Source organism: Acartia tonsa, chromosome 3 (assembly GCF_053477335.1).
Source record: "Acartia tonsa isolate MP-2025a chromosome 3, ASM5347733v1, whole genome shotgun sequence".
Classification (NCBI taxonomy): domain Eukaryota; kingdom Metazoa; phylum Arthropoda; class Copepoda; order Calanoida; family Acartiidae; genus Acartia; species Acartia tonsa.
In genome coordinates, this window is record NC_137262.1 from 2,751,087 (window position 1) to 2,773,687 (window position 22,601).

The window sequence follows — 22,601 nt, forward strand, 5'->3', positions numbered from 1 at the left end:
ATATTTATAAGTTAGGTTAAGATGGGTTAGGTGATTGCCCCGCAGTGTTTGGTAATTGGCCCCGCAGGGTTTTAGCTTGATTAAATTACATTTGTATCTTAGACAATAAAAAGGTTAATTTATTGAGATTAGAATTTTGAATTTCAGTTCAAGTCTAACTTTCATTTGTGATAGTATAGTTATTTCTCGCATTGTATTATAAACTGCTTTCCGCGGATATAGAATGTACAATTATGAGATTAAAACCAGTTTTTTTTAGCCCCGAGGTGCCGAAGGACCGGCTAAAAACACTGGTTTTAATCTTATGATTGTACATTTTTAGTAGCGAAGCTACTCTATAATTCACAATGTCCGTCCGTCTGTCCGTCCGTCCGTCCGTCTGTCCGTCCGTCTGTCCGTCCGTCTGTCCGTAATTAATGAATTGGGGGAAACGTGATTTTTTCGGCTCCTATAAAAGATGTTAAAATTAAATTTCTGGCGTTTTAAGAAAAGAAACAATGGCGGCCAAACTGCCCTTTAGCAGGTTTTTGGCTATTTTTATGTTTGATCGACATATTTGCCCATATCTTTGGTATTTTTGGTCCAATTTTAAAACTTTTTTGCATTAACAGTTTCAAAATATTTTTTCCCACCGTTATGTGCATCTAGTATGTAATTTACTTTAACCGTCTTCATCATACAAAATAAAACAAGGTTTCGTGTTTATTTTCTCCAATAAATCTATTCTTGATTTTAATAAATACACTTTAAATCTACTTCTACGTATTCCCATCCACAACTTTTTGTGCTTCGCTACTTATGGATGTTGTCATCCTGGTTATATTCGTAGAAAGCTGGATATAATTCGATGCTAGACACAGTTTTTTCGTATGGACGAGAACCGGTTCCTTTCCACCGGATTCGAATGAATACGAGAAAAGTACATAATTGCCTAATTCATTGAAACTGTAAATCAAAATTACTAAATAATTATCTAGAAATCACTAAAGCACTAAAGACTTACGAACATTCTAGTTAAAGAGTATATACGTCTGGGGTGAATTCAAACATACATTTTTATCCAATTATATAAAGTAGTAAAGGTATTTTGTTTGAAGTTTAAGATCCCATGCAGTAACTACTGAACTGATTGGGTTCTCTATCTTAGGTAAGATTCACATAGGTCCCTTGATGGGTTTAGGCTATTTCAGATTTAAGTATTAGGACGGTTTTAAGCTATTTTAGCCCCCGTTTTTTGAATTAAGATGCTTGGTCCCCATCCGCTAGTTTATATATATTGCATTTGAGCTTTTAAATTATGAAAATACAATTATGACAGGACAGCCGTATGGACGGTACTTTCCTGGCATTAGAATAGCTGCGCTTTTTAAGTATGTAAACTGAAATCAAATTCCCAAATGTGATGAAATTAAAGCAAAATGATGTGTCTTTTTATTATTAGTACACGTAGCTTGAGATAAGAATATTTAGAGCAAACAAATTTCTTTTAAAGTTGCAATATTGCTAGGGTTTGGCCTTATACATATTGTGCCGGATACCGGATACCGGCTATCTGGCTTATTTATAATGCCGGATAACCGGACATTGAAGTAGAAATTTTTATTCGGATCATGAAAGTAAACAAAGTAGCGGGTTTCGTAGTATTTTCACAGTAGCTTTTGATTAGGTTAGGTTAGGTAAATGTTAATGATGCCCCGCAGGGTTAGAAAACATGATCTGAAGGGTGAAAACCCCCTCTCAAGGCCTAGTTATAGGAGATAAGCTACTTTGAAAATGCAAGGAAACCCGTTATTTCATTTTCTTTCCATGATCCCAATTTTGGTGTTTTATTATATAAAACAAGGATGACAACGTCCATAAGTATCAAAGCACAAAAAATCGTGGATGGGAATATGGTATATTGGACCTAACGCTAAATATTTCAACGTGCTTAAAAACAAGGGTAACACGGTACCAAAGATTAAAAAACTTAAACTATTTATTAAGTTATTAAGTAGAAAATGATTATGCATTTAAACCAGCTTGAAAGGCAACATTATTTTGATACTATTGCTTTAAAGTAAAATGATGTGTCTTCGTGTTATTAGAACAAGTAGCTTTAGATAACAATATTTAGAACAAACAAATTAATTTTAATATGTTGCAATGCTTCAAACATGCAAAAAATAAGATAAGAAAATATTTAAAATGTAACTCTTTCCCTAATTATTCGTATTCACTTTTGTGAATTGTAGTTGGACAGAATATAAGAAATCCTTACTAGAAAAATGATGAGATTATTTTCATTGTTCACCGTCGCAATTCTTCTTCTGGGAGCATGTCAGGTAAATTTACAATCAATTAACAATTAACTAAAGTTATTCTACCATATTTGTAACTAGAATCACGCCCCTGGAGGTTTCGAGGGGCACTTGGTGAGTGGGGATGTTTAATTTGACAACCAAATTTTTTTTATAATTGATTTTTTAAATTTTAGTGTTAAAAAGAAATAAAGTTTTGTTATTGAAGGGGGTATTTTTATTTTGGAGGAGGGGGGAGTTGTGGGTGTCCCAATCCCCAAGAAAATAGCTTAAAATAATCACAGGTATATTCCCTGAAGATAAGTTCCTGATCGGTTTAGTGTTTACTGAGAACTTTAGCTTCAGACAGACAGACAGACGGACAGATATCGTTCTACTTTGTATTATAGATAGAATCAAATGCTTGAAATCCATTGCAATGATTTCAAATTTGACTGTATTTCAGAGATAAACGAGCATGTCCTAAATAACTAAACTTCACTGATAAAATTTAACTTCTATCTTTTTATAAAAGTAACCGAATGTTTGTTTGTCTGTCTTTCAGTTTGAAGCTTTAGATCTCGCTAACCGCTTGAGATATAAGATTCTCTATTACAGTGATGCTTCTTTAACCACCCCCTAAAATTTTTTTTTTACTATTTCTATTTAAAACTAAAATTGTAAGTGGAGGAAGATGATTAAAGTTCCTCAACAGATTATGACGTCATATGATAGAATGGCCAGTATACACTGTAATTGACCAATGGTAAAATTTATGCTGGCCTCTCATTGGTTATTTTATCGTATGACGTCATAATCTGTTGAGGGACTTAAATCATTTTCAAGTGGAGGTTGGGATTTACGATTGCCCTAGAGACCTACTGTGGCGAAGTTGCAAGTTAAAAGTATTTCATTGTCCTTTTTCTTTGCTAGGGCTTCCCGAACAATCGCGATATTAATGAAACTGGATCTTGCCACCTTGGCAAATTTCTTTTCTGTTGGATACCCACTGCAGGTAATTATTCATATAATTATTCCATAATTTTAAATGTCCGTCCGTTAGACACAAAGTGGTGGAAACGTGATTTTCTCAGGTCCTATTTAAGATACACTGCTGAAACTTTTTCTTTTAAAATTTCTTTATATTTTTCGTGTTATATGGGATAACAGTATCAAAATTTTAAAATTTCCGTTGTTCTGACCATCCAGTATGTAATTTACCTTGACCTGCAAATCATCATACAAAATATAAATATCAAAAGTATAAAAAAACATGAAAAAGGTTTCGTGATTTTTCTCTGTAAACTTCTTGATTTTAACAAATGCTTTTTAAATCCCCTTGTCCGTAATATTATGTCAGATTTTTTGTGCTTCGCTACTTATGGATGTTGTCATCCAGGTTTTTAAAGCAACTCTTTAACTTTTAATAGTTTATTTACTAATAAACTTGTAGAAGAAAATCTTTTCGTTATAATTAAAGCAGGGAAATAATAATAAACCAAATCCAAAAAAATAATAATATTGCTTTCATTCGTTGAAAAATGCAAGTTTGCAGGGGCGAGCGGAAGGGGGCGTAAACATCCCCATAAATAATATTTTAAAAACTTTTTTGCCTTTTTGCTTGTGTGTTAATTAAAACAAAAAGAAGTAAAATTGTCTAAAGAAACAGCTTTTTTATTGAAATTACATTGACCTTTTGATAAGAATAATGGCATTATTATTTTTTTAGTTACAAAAATATCCTGTTTCTTATATAGAAGACCTGGCATTACTAGCTGCCAATTTCATAAAGGCTGGGATAAATGCGACGGATGTGGTCCTTATTATTTTATTGTGTTCCTGTCAATTATTTTAACATATGTTAGTTTGCATATTTTAAGATAAATTGTTTTATGTAACCCTCTTCTTTTGTTTTCTAATATCATGTACTTGCGGCAACGCCCCTAGCCTCTCTAGGAAGGGAGGTGACATTGGACTGTTAATTGCGAAAGTAACCAAAGTTTTATGATAATATGTGTTCTTATATTAGTTAGCTTAAAGATTTAGGTACTTCAGGGGTGAATTTGTTTATCATATTAGGTGAAGTACATCAATTTATCATCCATTATCTCATCCCTGACGCCGGGACATTTATTCAAGAATAATTATAATCTTGCCAAAAATGAAACAACATTGCTGTGTAAATTATAAAGTACCTTTGCAAATTTTAAAAAAGAAGAATATACAAAAATGATTTTATTAAAGATTAAACTAATCCAAAATGTGTTTTACTCTAAAATATTACTACTTTCTGCTCTTGATGTACCTTAATAGAAATATTCATAAAAATATAAATGAATCTAAAGTATTAAAAAAATTGTAATAAGTTGATAAAGTTGAATTTATACTACAATAAAAAATAGAAAAAAGTTGAAAAAATAAAAATATTAATTTTATCCCTCTATGAGAGGTAATATTTAGATATTTGCATTTTGTTTTTCAAAAGGGAATCGCCCCTAGAAAAATATGAACAAAAATATTTTTTTTACTTTTTGCTATATAACTAAAACTGATTAAGTTGATGGTCGACACCCCCCCCCCCTCCCCTCATCATGTCTTATATGCCTCTAAAGGCATCTTGTAACATAGCCACTAGTAAACTATATGAAACTTTAATATTATTCCACTAAACCTCCTCCTAACTGATCTATGTTATTGCATAAAATTGTTAAAAAAAAGGATGACAACATCCATAAAAGCGAAGCTCTGAAACGGTTGGACAAACGGATATCAACACTTGTATAGTGTTAGAACTGAATAATCAGAATATAAATGAATAAGAGACAAAGCAAAATTGTGAGTAAAGTTGTTGAAAAACATCTTGATACAGGATAATGTTCATGGACATACTTACATTTTATGACTTGATTATAAAGTTGCTTTGCTTATAATATTGTACTTTGTTGTCCCAGGAATCAGTATACCAAAAATCTGATCAATCTAATTATTAGATCACTTAAAAATTTGTTGTTATTCTGGTAATGATTATAGAGTTGCTACGCTTTCTAAATCGTACCTAACTACTAAAGGAATCACCATGCAAAGTTTAAAAACGATATTATAATTATAACATGCCTAAATTAACAAAAAAGCTATCTGTCTCGGACGGACCGACCCTAATTATAGAAAAGCTTTGCTTTTAAAAACACACTGTAAAAAATTGTTTTACCTTTTACTCATCATCATTACAATAGTAAGGACGAAAGACAGAATACTGGGACCACTTATGGTTTCCTGAAAATTTTTAAAATCTATAATACAAAGTAGAACGATGTCTGTCTGTATGTCTGTCTGTCTGTCCGTCTGTCTGTCTATCCGTCTGTCTGTCCCTTCAAGATCTCGGTAACCACTGAACTGATCAGATTCTTCTCTTCAGGGTATATACCTACTGGTCCTGTGGTGGTTTTAGGTTATTTCCTTGAGGGGTGGGACACCCCCAACCCCCCCAATAACAAAAAATCCCCCCCATTTTTTTAAAAATAGAAAGTAGTGGCCGGGGCACCTTAGTGGGGGTACTCAATTTATATTTTTTTAATTACATCTTGGGGCAAAGCCCCTAGAGGCTAGGGGTGAGAGCCGCTAGTGTATAATAAAGAATTAAGAAAAAAGTTCCTGAAATATTGTCTTTTAACTTTATAGGTTCTAAAGATTTCTTAATAATACTATCTAAATCAGTCAATAGGAGAATGCAGGAGGTACATTCTAGACATGTCTTTGGTTGAAACTGTGAACAGATTTTGGTAGGAAAGGGCATATTTTTTTTATTTCGTTCCCATAATAAATTATAATAAGTCGCATTTCTTTCTTTTTTATTTTAAAGATAAAAAAGCGAAAAAAGGTTGTTAAATGATTTTTTTTATATAAATAAGTTTTATTTAAATAATTTATATATTATTGTACATTAAAGAAAGTGTACTCTAGGACAATAGTGAAATAACAACAGTAATTTTTTTTGTAATGATCTGATCAACATATATATATGTATATATATATAATCATATCAGAGTTAAGCCCTTAGTGTAAACTTGTGTAGCTCTGGATGGGTAAAATGGACAGCCAATTTAGCATTACCAACAGACAGGCAACAATGACAAAACAGAAATACAGACAGAAGGACAAACAAAAGGACAGACACATTTCTTAAATAAAATCATTTCCAGTATGGCTTCAAAACCAATTAATATCCGCTGGATTAGAACCATTCTGAACCATACTGAAAAATCATGTATATTATGATACTTACTCTTATAAGTTGTAAGCCAACATGATAGAGTATCCTTGTTCCACTGCCAGATGACACAGCTGGAATTCAACTCACAGTATTGGGCACATGCAGCTCCATAACCAAATTCTCCACCGACTGCAAACTTTTGGAATCTTGGGGACCCGGTGTAGGTTTTGCAGGTGTGTGCAGTAGCTAAAACAAAAGGCTAGGTCAGTGGGTATATTTTCCTTTTAGACTGAATAAAAAAGATTAAAAAGTAATACTTCCACGTTTGTTGGCCCTTTACGGACCAATAATTATGGGACTAAACTTAAAATTTTCCAAAATGTTTCTGCTTATACAATTTGTAACCATGATATAATAGTTATTTCTTGCATCTTATTATAAACAGCTTTCCGCGGACATAAAATGTACAATTAAAACCAGTTTTAAATTAAAACCGAGTCTGAGATGCCGAAGGCACGAACTAACACAACTGTTTTAAATATTATGATTGTACATTTTTTCGTAGAAACTGGATAAAATACTATACGATACATGATTTTTCATTAAAGCTTAAAACCAATTCCCAGCCATAATGAAAAATCATGTATAGTATTGTGTTACAAACAATTTTCTACGAATATTAAAATAAAACTCACAAAATTGATACCATTTTTGTTTAGTTTTAGGAGAACAAATTTATTTTTGATTTTAATATTAATTGACTTTTTAAACTTGGCTTTTCAAATAGAGTATTAAAATTTAATTATGCTTACTTTCTATTTTTCCTGGAAACTTACAACCATGGATTCCATAGTTGATTTCCTCCTTTTGTCTATACTTGACCACACTGTGAACACACTTGTCCTCGTTCTTCAGCTGCCACACAACACAGTAAATATCTTCACTACATTTCCTCTAAACAGTAAATATTTAGCCACATAGTTAATGGTAGGGCTCGGCAGCCTCCCCTAAGCACTGCGAATTTTAAAAGAAAAAAAGTTGACCCTCAAAATTTCACCTTAAAGTGATACTTTTCTAATAGTTTATAGTCCACTAACTCATAAGCAGTAAGAATTCAAATCCATTAAGTCCCTTCTAACGAGATATTGGCAACTTTTTGCACACATTTTTGCAAACGGCAATTATTTCCTTTATTTGAAGTTTTGGATAATAACATTTTCATAAAAGTTTTCAGTAATAATCATTTAAGATCCATTGTTGAGAAAAAATAACTGAAAAAATGTGTTTCCATGCAAAATAAGCTTAAAATCTAATGATTTTAAATATTTGCGATTTAATGGTAAAAAAGAATATTTTTTTCTTTTTGATAGCCTGAATATGTTTAATTTTGTTTTTTATATAATCTATTCTTTGAATAGACATGCATATTCTTGCAGATTTTTAAAAAAATTTAAAAAATCAAAAATCGAAATTAATCAAAATTTATCTATAGCCTTTGAAAAATACTTTTGATATTTTTAACCTATATAATCAATAAAATCAATGAAAAATAAAAAAGTTTTATAAAACAAACTTTTGGAAAAGGTTTAAGATAACTTCATAAAATTAGCATTTAAGTAGGATATTTTTCTTGTCTATTTTAAAAATGCAAATTAAACATAGTTAACGAATATTTAATTAGCAAGAATAGTAATAGAATATTGTGGCTATGTTATTTATTTAAACAGAAAATCTATTTTGTCAGAATTATAAAAATAATGAAATATTTTTAAACAAGCTTGCAAAATAAACGTAATTTTATCAAACTTCCTCACAGTTTTTAGAAGATATTGTTGTAAAATATTAATTATTAAAATAAAATCTTTAATTTACAATGTTTAAAACACCTAAAAGCAAATTCTAAGCAAAATTAGATTTATTCTCTAGATTTAGAGTAGCTGCGCTACTTAAAAAAACATCTAGTATTAAAACCTACAGCTGATCAAAAATCAATAGTCATAAATTGGTGGTTTACAGATATCTAAACATATATATACACCTTACAGATTTATTTTTAAGATGGAATGTAAAAGTATATTATACGAGATGTCATTTAGTCAAATTTTAAACAAAATAATTTTCATTAATTCATTAACAAAAAATAATGTTATAAATTTAAACTCACAAAGAGACTATTGTGTATTTTATTATTATGTTCTTTCTGCAATCTGATTCAAAACAAAAATTTTCTCTCATTCAAGTCAGGGATGAGTTTAGTACCAAAAAAAATAAAACAAGTTGAAATACTTTTAATTTAATTTGATATTATTGTATAATATTTTCTTTTATATATAATTTAAGAAATATATTTATAAAATATTTACCTGTCATAAAGACGACATATAAAAACAACATCCTTATAAGGAAATTAAAATCTATTTTCAAAATTTTCAAATTCATTTTATGCTTAAGAAGGGACGAGAAGGATTTGAAATTCAACATTAACTTGTTATTTTTCTTGTATATTTATCATATTTGTTTACAGTTTATTGGTAAAGTTTGGTAATACTTTATTTCTAGTCTATCATGCAGTGTAAGACTAAAATTTATACCTGCTTGTGTACAAAAAATCAATTCCAAAAATATGGATTGAATGTTTAGGAACAGGCTTATACATCTTGTTGAATTTTAATCTTATAATTGTACATTTTATATCTGCGGAAAGCTGTTTATAATACGATGTGAGAAATAACTATAAACAAGTTTGTTTTGTAAACATTGAAATTAAAATCTTCAAAAATGACCTTGCAAGCTGTCTCTGATGCTGCTCCTTTTATTTTAATTTTTCTAATTCTAGGCAGCTTCCCATAGAAAAAGCATTTTTCAAAATCAGGAGAAGCAGTAGCTGTAGTCTCTTCTAATATACAAAAATAAATATTAACAAGTATGACAACATCCATAAAAACAAAGCTCTGAAATGGTAGAAAAAACGAACAATAACACTTGTTGTGTCAGAAATGAATAATTAAAATATAAATGTAATAACAGTCAAAATAAAATTGAAAGTAAATTTGTTAAAAAACTGCTTAAATACAGTTTGATGTTTTAGGACATACATTTTTAGGACTTGATTATAGGGATGCTTCGCATATAGCATTATACTTTGTTGTCCTAGTAATCAGTATTCCAAAATCGGAAAATAATATCATATAAAAATTTATTGTTAAAAAAGTGAAAAATCAACATGTTTAAAATGGAAGTACAGACATTCTGGTAACGATTATAGAGTGGCTACGCTTTCTAAATCGTACTAAACTGTTATAGGAACCATCATACAAAGTTTATTGAAAAGTCTAAATTAATGAAAAGAGCTATTTGATCAGGACGGACTGACCCTAATCATAGAAAAGCTTAGCTTATTACAAGTATTTATACATGAAAGTGTCTTGGTTTTGAATGAAAAAAAAATTGTTTTAAATTTCAATTTGTATAATATATTTGTATATAAAGAGGATTTATTGAAAACAGTGTAATAAAAAAATACTGACGTATTTTCAAAGGGTTCAAAATGAGAATTTTAAGGTAAAAATTTCTTTTCTGATTGATGTAATTATTGTTTAAAATTGCATTCATTTGAAATTTTGAAACCAACTTTTTATCTAAAATCAAGGGGGGCCTTTAGCTGATTCAAAAAGCGTTTTGAATTGGTAATTTTTTAACGCCCCCTTAAATTCAAGTGGGTTGTGCCTTTGTACCCTGACACCATCCCCCTTGACTGTAGTTTTCGGGTGAATTTGGGGGTGTGGACACTTTTTTAACTCTAGTGTAGAGGGTTGTTATTAAATGTTACCTTGAGAGTACACAGAGGCTAGGACACAGGCCAAGGCAAGGATGCACAGAATAGATTTCATCCTGATTATGAAAAATAAAATATTTTTTTTTGTGATTGAAGAAAACAATCTCTAAAACTGTTATGAATGTTTTTTTGTTGAAATAAGGGAAATTGATTAGATTTCTCGTATTCATTCGAATCCGGTGGATAGGAACTGGTTCTCATCAATACGAAAAACTATGTCTAGCATCGTATTATATCCAGCTTTCTACTAATATAAAAATGTACAATCATAAGATTAGAACCAGTTTTTTTAGCCCGTGCCTTCGGCACCTCGGGGCTTAAAAAACTGGTTTTAATCTTATAATTGTACATTCTTTATCCGCGAAAAGCCGTTTATAATACGATGCGAGAAATAACTATTCCAGTGTGGCTTCGAAAACGCTTAATATCCACTGGATTAGAACCGATTTTCGGCAATATTGAAAAATTAATTATAGCATCGTATTCAGACAAATTTTACAGAATATAAAAAAATTATAAATTTATTACCATTTTTAATATGAATTTTTCATTTTAATATCCGCAGAAAGCAGTCTATTTCTTTATTGGAGACAAAATAAGGCAAGTAAATATCTCAATACATTTTGAATGTAACCTAATTCATCTATTCTACAATTCTGAGTGATATATAACATTCTTTGTTCAGAATGCAAGAATTTTTTTTATATTTCATAGTTAAAAATTGATAATTCTTTGAAGATATTTTCTCAGAGACCATATAGCGTATGAAATTGAAAAAAATTAAAGTCTTACCCGAAATCCTTGTGAACAGAAACTGTTGAATTTTGCAGATTTAGAATAATTATTTATCAAAATTTAACAAGTGTATATAATTATCTTTTTGCAGGATAATTAAATTTTCCATTATTAAAAGCAAATATTTTAATAACAAGGGTTTTTATGTAAGTTTTTTATCCTTATATAAAAGTAACAGAATGTCCGTCTGTTTGCTCCAAAGGATCTTTAAACCCCTGAATAGATATGGTTCATCTTTACTATGTAGCTTCTCATAGGTCCAGGAAAGGTTTACAACTATTTTAAGCAAGTGTACCAACATCCTCCCAAGATAAATAGCACCTAGAAAAAATTACTCCCCAAATTTTTTCTGTTCTAAATTAAAATTAAAAGTATAGGACGCCCCCTCACCTCATCCTTTAATCCCCCTTCTTTCTCTATAAATCTAAATATTGGGTTAGCTATATTATTCTAATTGTTGTATTTTAGAATATTGACATTTTTATAATCATGACAAATTTTGTTCTTAATGCAATGAGACTTTTAAAAAATCAAGCAAAAAATTCAATTTTTCACATTTCATGTCTTGGCTGCAGATTGTCCAAAAATGGTGATTAATTGCAGCTTCATGGCTTGGGTTAAATGTTAAAAAGTCCACAAAAATTGGTGCTTTTAAAGACCCACTTATAAACAATATACATAAGGAAAACCTTTATAATTATTTCATTATCATATAAACATTAGTTGAATCAATATTTGTTATTCTTGAATTTTTCCTTCATAAACAAGGACAATTGCAAGTAATTGTAGCAGAGCTCTGAAAAGCAAATGAAATAAATTCCGAAAGAAAAAATACTTATTGCTGGGTTAACTTTTAAATTAATTTCCCTTTAAAAGCCTCCAATGTATAAACAGATCATGAACGATGTTTTGCAAAGTTGGTTCGCTACAAAAAAGCCTCCACAATCTAAACAGATTTTAAAAGAGACTTGAGTACTTGTAGAGTAGCTTCGCTATTTAAAAAGCCTCCAAAATCCAAACATATTTTAAAACAGACAAGCCAAAGAATGACTTGTAGAGAGTCTTAGCTAATAAAATAACCTTCAAAGTCCAAACAGATTTTAGAACAGTCCGACAGACAGACCCTAAAGATGACTTGTAAAGCAGCTACGGTACTTAAAAAGCCTCAATAATCCAAATAAATTATGTCTTTCAGAGTTGCTTCACTACAAAATAGCCTTCAAAGTCCAAACAGATGGACGTATTGGAGCAGAAATATGGCCGCCGATTTAAAAATTATAAGACCAACAAGGATAGAAATGTTCAAAGGCAATAAGAATAATTGATTAAAATTAAATCAACAATTAAGATGTTTTAAAAGGTATTAGAATGTTGACCTACGTATTTTCGTGATTTTTAGAAGGTAATTTCAGACAAATTATAAAGATTGTCATTATATAATCATTAGTATGTAGTTATAATGTCATTAAAATCTTAATCACAGAAACCTCCCCTCCCCTATTATTTATAATTTTTAAAGCTTTTCAACCTTTAAGGTGAGAGTATCAGATTAACAGTTGTATAGTTATCTGGAGTTAGGGAAGACAAGCTTTATATGTCCGTGTTAAAATCGTAAGATGCATATATGTATAATTAAGTCTTACATCAGGGCTCTGTAGCTGCGACTAAGCCTGAGATTAAAACCCGTTTGGATGCTTTCAATTTTGTTTCGATAAACTGATTTTTAAAATAATTAATGGTAGATTTGACTGAGGCTTACAGGCGGCTAACGCGCGGCTGCCGACTCCTGCTTGATATGTAAGAAAATCCTTTTAAACATCCTGCATTAAAATGATTTTGGGATAGATTTATACAGAATTTACTTTACATACTTCTAAATATATGTATGTTTGATTTAATAGGCTTAGCTCCTAGGAATGTTGTCATCCTTGTTTAATATGCAATTTTAAATACATCAACACATTTTTTTTATCATGAAACAAAACATATTTTAGTAGACATAAAACAATAAAAAAGGAATCAAATGTTCTAAAGTAGTAAAAAAACTATTAAATAAATATCTGATTTACATAAACATTTATAACATTACAGCAAGGATCCATAAGAAGCGAAGTATGTCATCTTATTATATAAAGTAGTTTTTAGCTGAAGCTTAAAATTTTTATAACAGCTAAACGCATTGGGCTCCGTTTTAGGTAAACTTTACCTAGGTTCCGTGATGATTTTAGTTTTTTTTAGCTCCAGTTTTAGGTCCAGTTAAAGTCATAAGTTTTTTTTTCTGCCCCTTAATATATAGAGCCCCTGGATACTAGGGGAGAAGCCGCTAGTAGGTAAGAAGAAAGGGTAGGCAAATAAGAGAGTAAAACTACAAAATGGATACTCAGTGTCCATATTAATCTTCACACGAAATATCAGCAGTCTATCTTTTATAACAGTTCAGAAAATCTAATTCTATTTAAAAAATCAAACTAAACTTATCAATTATATGTTTGCTACACTACTTAACGGATTCCTAATAATTAACTAGAGAAGCTAACCGTCACTAATTCATAACACTGGATTGAATAACCATATTTATAAAAAAAAGCTTTTTAATGTATTTTCAAACAAATAGATAATCAGGCTACGTAAAAAGACAAATGCAATGACACAAGTGAAATAAATATTTTTTAAGTATTATAATGTGGTAGCGGCCGCGGTTTTCAGCCGCTTCCTAAGTTCGGGTATTACGGCAGTGTGAACAGACGTGGACAAGTATAATTATAGAGAAGCTGGGCTTCTCTATGTATCACCAAATAACAAACAGAATTTAATTGGGTGTTACTTTATTCAGAGTCTAAAGGTTACTGATTTATAATACAACAAAATAGTCAATGCACGGATTGGAATAATTAATACTAAATCAGAGGTTAAATATATATATACATACAATAAACAAAATAGGCAACATTTATCCCCCATCCCTGGAAAGGGGTGGGGAAACTCGGACCTCCCACAAGTCGGGAGCAGGGTTACCATAAAACCATGGCCTAGGGTTGCCGAATACCACAATAACATTGTACATATTACAGAAGTCATAAATATGTTTTAGATTTAAAAAAAAAACATAACAATAAATGCATAACTTTTATAAAAGATATACATTTAATATCTAATTTTTCTCAGTAGCAGCTTGGGTTGTGATCTTTAGGGATGCTTTATAAGAGTTCTAAAAGGACATTATTTTATGATTGTCTAAGTATAAATAGTTCATCTTGGCTGCGGAGTTTATTAACTTACTGGTACTTGCAGTCTTCGATTTGCTGAACTGTGAACTGCTGTAGCTGCCAAACCGTGGATGATTAGAAAACGCTGCCGCTAGAGGCGCATACGCTGTTTATCCAAATATTAACAAATATAGCATCCTTTAAGCAAAGTGTTGAAAGTGTTGGTTTGAAATTGATTGTGTAGACAACCCTTCCCCACAAATTAACCCTTTTTTTAAAATTAAAATCTATTAACCCCCTATTATGCAAGGGACGCTTGCACCAAATAGTACAATTTTAATACAAAGGTAGGCAAAACAAGAAAGGCATTAATCAGAACAAGCGAGGCAAATAAATTAACACAAAACAAAACAGTTTTACAAGGAATCACTTAAAATTTATGAGAATTTTTTCCCACAGAAAAAATAGTTTTATTTAACAATATGAGAAATTGCTCAAATTATCAATAGGATTTAAATGTAGACGTACTAACGAACTAACCAAACTAAAGAGTAGCTGCGCTCCTAAACTACAAACCCAAAGACGGAGTTTTCAAGGTCCCAGGGAAAAGTTTTTGGAGGGGGGAAGGGGTAGTTGAGATGAGAGAAGAGATAAAAAAAGAAAATTTGGGCGTTGTTGTTGAGATAAAGAGAATAATATTAATGGGGAGGTTTTAGCAAAGGATGAGAATGTGTGTGGGAGAGAGAGAGAGAGAGAAAGTGGTGGTTAGATTTTTCTCAAAAAGAGAGAGAAAGAAAGAGAGAGAGAGTGGGAAAGAGAAAGATTAAGTGAGAGAGAAAGTGAGAAATGAATAAGGGGGATGTTTTATGTTCAGATAAAGGCCATGCATTTAAAAAAGTGAGAAAGAGAGAGAGAGTGATTGAAAGAGAGTGAGAGAGAGGCCGGCCTCAACGAAATCTCACTTCCCTTTGTTTCCTTCCCCTTTTTCACCTCTCACTTCCTGAAATTACGTCCTCTGTGACCCCTTTCCCTTGGTATTGTCTTTCCAGTTAGTTTTTAAAAACAGCAAAATTATTAAGTTTTGTTAAAATAAATAAATATAATTTTAACTTCTTTTTAGTTCTTTGGTTTAACATCTACTTTAGGTAACTAGTATTTATATTGAAGTAATGTTTGTAAATTATTTCAAGTTTTCATGTCCATTATTCGCGTTAAATTTAGCTTAATATTAATTTTGAGATATATTTAAATTATTTTAAACAAATTACCCCTTCTGTAGATTAAATTTAATGGTGGAAAAGTTTTAATACTGTTAGTTTGTTCTAACCAATTAAGATTTAATGAAAGTTTATAAATATTTTGAGCCAACAAATAAGAAACCTCATGATTAAATTTTGGGTGCAGTGATTTTTATAGACCTATGTATGTCCTATCTTTCAATAAAAAAAATATTTTTTTGCTAAGAAAAAAATTCGCCAGAAAGACATAAACATACAATTTTACTCCCTTCCCTCTTAAAGGCATTTATTTCAGCCTCCCCTATTTCCTGCTATTTGCTATTTCCTGCCCCCAAAAGGACGCTTGCAGCCTCTCTGAAAGGACCTCAGTTGGCCAAAAAAAATCCGCCACCGAGCAACCCTTTCTAAAATATAGGCCTTCAAGCAGAGGCTCTATTATATCTGTCTGTCTATATAATTTGATAAATAAGTGATTATTTAATTATTCTTTAAGTGCTTTATAAACTTAAAATAAGAAATGTTAATGTTATATAACAAGTGATAAAACTGTTATAAAATATGAATAAATATAATATCTAATTGTAATCTATATATTATATACAGAAAGTGAATGAAGCTTTGACCAAAGAAAAGGAAGAGTGATTGGGGGGGGGGGGGAGATTAAGGGAGTGGGTTCACTTTTGAGTGACTTAATTTGGGCATAAATCAGGCCTGCTTAGGGCATAATGCCATAAATAGGCTCTCTCTATATATATCGTCATTTTCTAAATTATGCATTCTTTTGGCCAACCCTTATTTTTTTATGGAGGTCATTTTTTTGTTTGGTCTGCCTAATTTTATTTTAATGTATGTCCTATAATGTAAAGTAGTAAGGTCGTTTGTCTGAAGCTGAAGATCACAAAAATTGAATCAAGTATGATTATGTAATTATAAATATAATTTTAAAGTCCAAAAGTTTAAAATTACATTTAGTATTTTCACTTTTTTGGCAAATTAAGACGCAAAAAGTCATGTTTTATCCTATGAACAAAAGTCAAATATAAGACATTTTTTTTTAATTGTTTAATTAAATGATATCTCATTCATAAACATAAAACTTTTTAAAATCTTGATTGCTCTATGTATACTACAAATTTTTAGTGTTTGAACGTTCCTCCAATGATTTATTGTAATTGGGATTTTCTTGTAATCATTTATTGTCTTTTCCCTCTGGATCCCTTTAGATATAGATTCTTTAAAAAAGTTTGCCCCACTAATCTCTTAGTGGGGCAAATTGTTTTCGTGATAAATCCACCAAAATCACATAACATAAACATATACAAAAAATAAACAAAATCATAGAAGGGTTATAAACATAAGATTTTATTCAATTTATTGTAGATTTTTTTCTGTGATTTTGGAGGATTTTTCACGAAAAAAATTTTGCCCCACTAAACGATTAGTGGGGCAAATTTTTTTAAGAATCCACCTCAGATATCCCTTTACTAATGTCTTGGCAAAGTAACATATATTAAGCATGTTTTATCTTACAAAAGAGGTCACATAAAAATGTTATCTTATAGATTTCGGAAATAACATTATGTAATTTTTTAGCGGTTGAGCTTCTATCCAAAAGGAAAATAGCTTTAAACCTACAAATTATCTAAGAAAGAGTAACGAGTAATATAGACTTTTTATATGGAAACAGTCGATAGCGAGATCTTATAAACAAATATCTTGCTATTATCTCCTCCAAAATAGTTAGAAACCGTTCGAAGAAAGGCATTTTTTCTGGATCTATTTATCATGGGTATACTCTTCTAAAAAAATAATAAACCTTCCAGTGAGCTATACAAAGCTTTACTGTAAAGGAGAACTCATCGAAAAGGTTAGCGAGATCCTTCAGATCTTTCTATCAGTCGCCTGTAAGCCTTAAGGAAATTAACTTTATACAATTTTATAAATAAGAAAAAGACTAAACCTGAACCAAATATGGAAATCAATAATGTTTCAAATCGTTCAAACTGAGGTGGATTCTTAAAATTTTTGCCTCACTAAAAATTCTTTGCCTCACTAAAATTAGTGAGGCTCGCTAAAAATTTAGAGGGGATAACTTTGCCTCACTCTATTAGTGAGGCAAAATGCCCAAAAAGTTTTTAAAGAATTCACCTCTGAATTGCACTTGGGGCTTTGTCGAGGATGAAACTTTTAAATAAATAAAGCTTTCAACCCTAGAGGCCTCTAGTGTTTTTTTTTATATTTAAATTTGTCTATGTTCCGTTTGACGTTTATGTTTCGTTAAATTCTCTTTGTTAAATCGAGAAACCTAATTTTTTTTGATTTTTTTTGTGATTTCTCTTGGGAGGGTGGTGGTATCCTACCCCAAAATAGTTATAACCCTTCCCGGGACCTGCTAAGAATCTACCCTGTTAAGGAGAACCTGATCGGTTCAGCGGTTAGCGAGATCCTTTGGTACAAACACACAGACAAACAAACAGACATCCTGTTACTTTAGTATAAGGATTTAGACACAATTGTGAACCCAGTAATAGTGTCGGATTGATTATGACGTGAGAAAAAAAATTAGCCAATGAGAGGCCATAATTGACCAATGGTAAAATTTATAATGGCCTCTCATTGGCTAATTATTTTCTTTACGTCATAATCAGTCCGACACTTTTACTGGGTTCCACAATTGTCTGTTTTCCCACCAATATAATAATCCTAATATATTTTGACAAATTATCATGTGTCTGATAAAAAGAATATTTACTTTTCTGGGTGTTAAGTGGTATGGAACCACTTACCCACTTTCAGTCAGGGAGGGAGGGGACATTGGGCTGAAAATTTTAAAAGTACCCAAATTTTTATACACCATCTCTTATTCGTATTTGGGTAGTTTTATCTAATTTAGATTTGTCGATTTAAAATTTTCAATTTATACCGTTATTATCCAAAAGTTTTATAATAATTTGGAATGTACATCAATTTATCGTCTATCCCTTGCGACCCCTGACTCCCACTAAAAGCTCTAGATTACTATCAGGACTTGGCAGCTGCATTTTTATAGTGAGGTTCGGCTGCCGCTGCAGATTATCAGCTAAATTGCTGAACTGCGGATTTATTAAAAGAGGGCTTTTTCGAACTGTATAGAGCCGCCATTTCAGGTGGCTGCTTCAACTATTTAAATGATTTTAAACTTAATATATTATATTGTTGTTTTTTAAAACTACTAGCGGCTTTCCCTTAAGAGGTTTGATCAAACTAATTTTTCGTATTTTATATTTAAAAGAAAAATTGGGGGGGGGGGTATTTTTCATTTTTTTGGGGGGTCTGGGGTGTCCCAACTGCTAAGAAAATAGTTATAAACATTCCCGGGACCTATGAGAAGCTACCCTGTAAAGGAGAACCCGATTGGTTCAGCGGATTGCGAGATCCTTCGCTACAAACAAACAGACAAACAGACAGACAGACATGGTTCTACTTTGTATTATAGACAGGTTTAAAAGATCTCTTGCTAGCCAACCAAGTCTAAGTAATTAATCAACAAATCGAAAAAAAGTATCAAAAATACTTAACATACAATTGCACTTAATTGTTAATATCGACATTCTAATTACGCATGATTACCAGAGAGGAAGGGAGGGGACATTGGACTGTAAATTACGCTGGTACCCAAACTTACATATATACAAGTAAATAGATAACTTTATTAGAATCACCTTGACTATAGGATAGCATTTAACGTTTATAATTCAAATTAGAAAGGGGACATTGGACTATGTTAAACTCGTACCCAAAGTTTTTAACAAAAACTTTGGGTACTTTTATCGAATTTTGATTGGTTGGTTTCTAACTAACAGTGTCCAAACTTTGTGACCAATTGATTTATAGAAGAGATAGTTGTTTTATTGTCGTTTGGGATAAATATCAAATTATCCTCCATTGTCTTATCCCTTAAGATCCCTGATAATATCAAACAAGTGTCAGTTTTTTTCTTCACTTATAATTACATAGAAGCCTCTAGGGGAACTTAAGGTAGGAAGGGGAAAAGTCGACCTCATCTAATTCTAAATTTGAGTTTCATAAGAGTAAAAAAAATATTTTTTTTGGGGGAAGGGGGTTAAATATACCCTACCCAAAAAAAGTTTAAAACCTTCCCAGGACCTGTAAAGGAGAATAATATCGGTTCTGCGATTAACAAGATCCTTTGGAACAGACAAAAAACGCTTACTACTTTATTTAATAGGATACACTTATAAAAGCGGTAAAATTATTATAATAACTTTTTAGAAGCTAAGCTTTTCTATAATAAGGGTCGGTCCGTACGTCCGTCCGAGACAGATAGCTATTTTTCCTAATTTAGGCATGTTAGAATTGTCCTATCGATTTCAAACTTTGCATGGTGATTCCTGTAGTAGTTAGGCAACTCTATAATCATTACCAGAATGTCCGTACGTCCATTTTGAACGTGTTGATTTTTCACTTTTTTAACAACTAGTTTTTATGTGATCTAATTATCTGATTGTTCTGATTTTAGTTATACTGATTCCTAGGACAACAAAGTACAATATTATAAGCAAAGTAACTCTATAATCAAGTCCTAAAATGTAAGTATGTCATTGTCCATAAACATTATCCTGTATCAAGAAGTTTTTCAACAAATTTACTCACAATTTTGCTTTGTCTCTTATTCATTTACATTCTGATTATTCAGTTCTGACACTATGCAAGTGTTAATGTCCGTTTGTCCAACTTTTTCAGAGCTTTACTTTTATGGATGTTGTCATTCTTGTTAGAAGTGGCAAAAACTAGAAGGGAGGAAGGGGACACTGGACGGAAAATTATACTGGTTCCCATTTTTTGGGGTTAACGAAAATTTTCCAGCAATAAGTTTCACAAATTGTATACTTTTGTTGATCTTAATTGGGGGTGTAAATCAACTTAATAATCCGATATCCTATATGATCCATTTAGGGGAATTCTAAAATAATAATTCCCCTATTGCTGACTCTTGATTAATTCTTCAGATATTTTTTTTTCATTAGTCCGCATTTTTACTCTTACATTTTAAATTACTAACGGCTACGCCCCTGGAGGCCTATAGCGGCACTTTTTACTTTAAAATATCTAAATTGAGAAATAATTTAGACTAGCTGTTTTTATTCAACGCTGGCGTTGCATAGCGGCTCTTTGAAATAATATTTGGTGATATATTTTGAGAGGGTGTCGGTACCATCCTTAAAATTAATTATAAACCTTTCCTTGACCTATAAGAAGCTGCACTGTAAATGTGAACCATGTAGGTTCAGTGTTTAGCGGTACACACAGACACAGATGATAAATTCTACAGTCCTTGGATACTTGTATTATATTGTGTTAAACCTATAGTATTCATTGTTTACAAAAAATAGTTTATTAATAAATTCTTAATGCAATGTAATTATCATTTATAAATGTTGAATATTAAAAATATTTGAATTTGAGATAAGCAAAGAACTGTTACTTTTAAAAAAAGATATTAAATTTGTTTCTTTTTTTGTTTTTATTCAGCTCCAGAAGCTGTAGATTTTGATATTGTATTTTCATTAGCCTCTAGAGTCCTCTAGGAGCACTTACGTTTAAATAGTTTCAAACCTTCCTTGGGGTTCAGCGGGAAGCGAGAAGTTTTGGTTCAGACAAACAAACATTCTGTTACTTTTATATAAGATTTCATTTATTAAGCATTAATAGTTTTTTTTATCTTTTTCAGAGTGAATATAATGGTGTTAGTGTTTTCTAGAATAAAATTAAATATTACAGCCATGATAACTTTCAGATGATTAAAGGGACACTCTTAAACTTTATTTTATAGAATAAAATTAAATATTACTGCCATGATAACTTTCAGATGATTAAAGGGAGACTCTTAAACTTTATTTTATAGAATAAAATTAAATATTACTACCATGATGACTTTCAGATGATTAAAGGGACACTCTTGAAATTTATTTTCAATAATAAAATTAAATATTACTGCCATGATAATTTTCAGATGAATAAAGGGAGACTCTTAAACTTTATTTTATAGAATAAAATTAAATACTACTGCCATGATAACTTTCAGATGATTAAAGGGAGACTCTTAAACTTTATTTTGTAGAATAAAATTAAATACTACTACCATGATAACTTTCAGATGATTAAAGGGAGACTCTTAAACTTTATTTTGTAGAATAAAATTAAATACTACTGCCATGATAACTTTCAGATAATTAAAGGGAGACTCTTAAACTTTATTTTGTAGAATAAAATTAAATATTACTGCCATGATAACTTTCAGATGATTAAAGGGAGACTCTTAAACTTTATTTTATAGAATAAAATTAAATATTACTGCTATGTTAACTTTCAGATGATTAAAGGGAGACTCTTAAAATTAGTGCACCCAAAAATTAATCAATTAATAAGTCTCCATTTTTAAATAACTGTTTAGAGTAAAACTAAATAAAATATTCTAAATGTAATGTAATTAAAATACATTTTATTTTATTTTGGAGTAAAAATTCTGGATATCTCAAGAGTTGGATATAAAACCCCCCTCCCCTTGAGATTTTTTCTAAAAAGGAGGAGTAATTTTATTAAAGCTTCCCAACCCCTCCGAATTTATCCTAGCTAACATCGTATACAATGCAAAACGTAAAAATGATATCAATAAATAGCGGAGAAGTAATAATATATAATTACACTAGCGGCTTCTGGGGGAAGGGTGTATCCGACCCCACTGTATTAATTTTGGTTTTTAAAAGAACTTTTTTTTGGGAGGGGGATTATTTTTTTTTTTTTTTTTGGGGGGGGGGGGGTTGGGGTGTCCCATCCCCCCAAAAAATAGTTATAAACCTTCCTGGGACATATGAGAAGCTACCCTGTAAAGGAGAACCCGATCGGTTCAGCGGTTCAGATCCTTCGCTACAAACAAACAGACAGACAGACATCGTTCTACTTTGTATTATAGATACTTGGTAAAACTATTAACTATTATACGAACAAGACTAAAAAACAAATATTGAATTTAAAAAT

The 22,601-nt window shown here is 30.9% G+C and overlaps 2 protein-coding genes and 1 long non-coding RNA gene across 3 annotated transcripts in view; 2 read left to right on the plus strand and 1 right to left on the minus strand.

Annotated features, from left to right (window-relative positions):
* The first annotated feature begins 1,858 nt into the window (after positions 1-1,858).
* On the plus strand, positions 1,859-4,173 carry LOC145313059 (uncharacterized). Its single transcript, XR_013877229.1, has 3 exons — positions 1,859-2,324; positions 3,213-3,294; positions 4,009-4,173. It is a non-coding gene; the product is annotated as an uncharacterized LOC145313059 (long non-coding RNA).
* A 326-nt stretch (positions 4,174-4,499) lies between these two features.
* Positions 4,500-11,145, minus strand: LOC145313058 (uncharacterized). The gene is made up of 7 exons (XM_080152315.1): positions 11,117-11,145; positions 10,319-10,380; positions 9,273-9,385; positions 7,302-7,443; positions 6,562-6,735; positions 5,488-5,552; positions 4,500-4,584 (listed from the first exon to the last, which is right to left on the minus strand). The coding sequence occupies exons 2-6, from the start codon at positions 10,377-10,379 to the stop codon at positions 5,491-5,493; spliced, it is 552 nt and encodes a 183-aa protein (XP_080008441.1). The 5' UTR covers position 10,380; positions 11,117-11,145; the 3' UTR covers positions 4,500-4,584; positions 5,488-5,490.
* A 10,147-nt stretch (positions 11,146-21,292) lies between these two features.
* Positions 21,293-22,601, plus strand: part of LOC145313062 (uncharacterized) — a 47,354-nt gene continuing 46,045 nt past the window's right edge. Inside the window, exon 1 of the mRNA XM_080152319.1 lies at positions 21,293-21,368. The gene's annotated coding sequence lies outside the window, so the exon portion shown is untranslated. The remainder of the gene's footprint in view (positions 21,369-22,601) is intronic.

What these genes read in the sequence shown, in the direction of transcription:
- LOC145313058 (XM_080152315.1), bottom strand. Translation starts at nt 10,379, where the DNA reads ATGAAATCTATTCTGTGCATCCTTGCCTTGGCCTGTGTCCTAGCCTCT. An exon ending in AGCCTCTGTGTACTCTCAAG is followed by an intron (nt 9,386 to 10,318) that starts GTAACATTTAAT and finishes TTTGTATATTAG; the next exon opens with AAGAGACTACAGCTACTGCT. An exon ending in TTGGCTTACAACTTATAAGA is followed by an intron (nt 5,553 to 6,561) that starts GTAAGTATCATA and finishes AAAAATTTTCAG; the next exon opens with GAAACCATAAGTGGTCCCAG.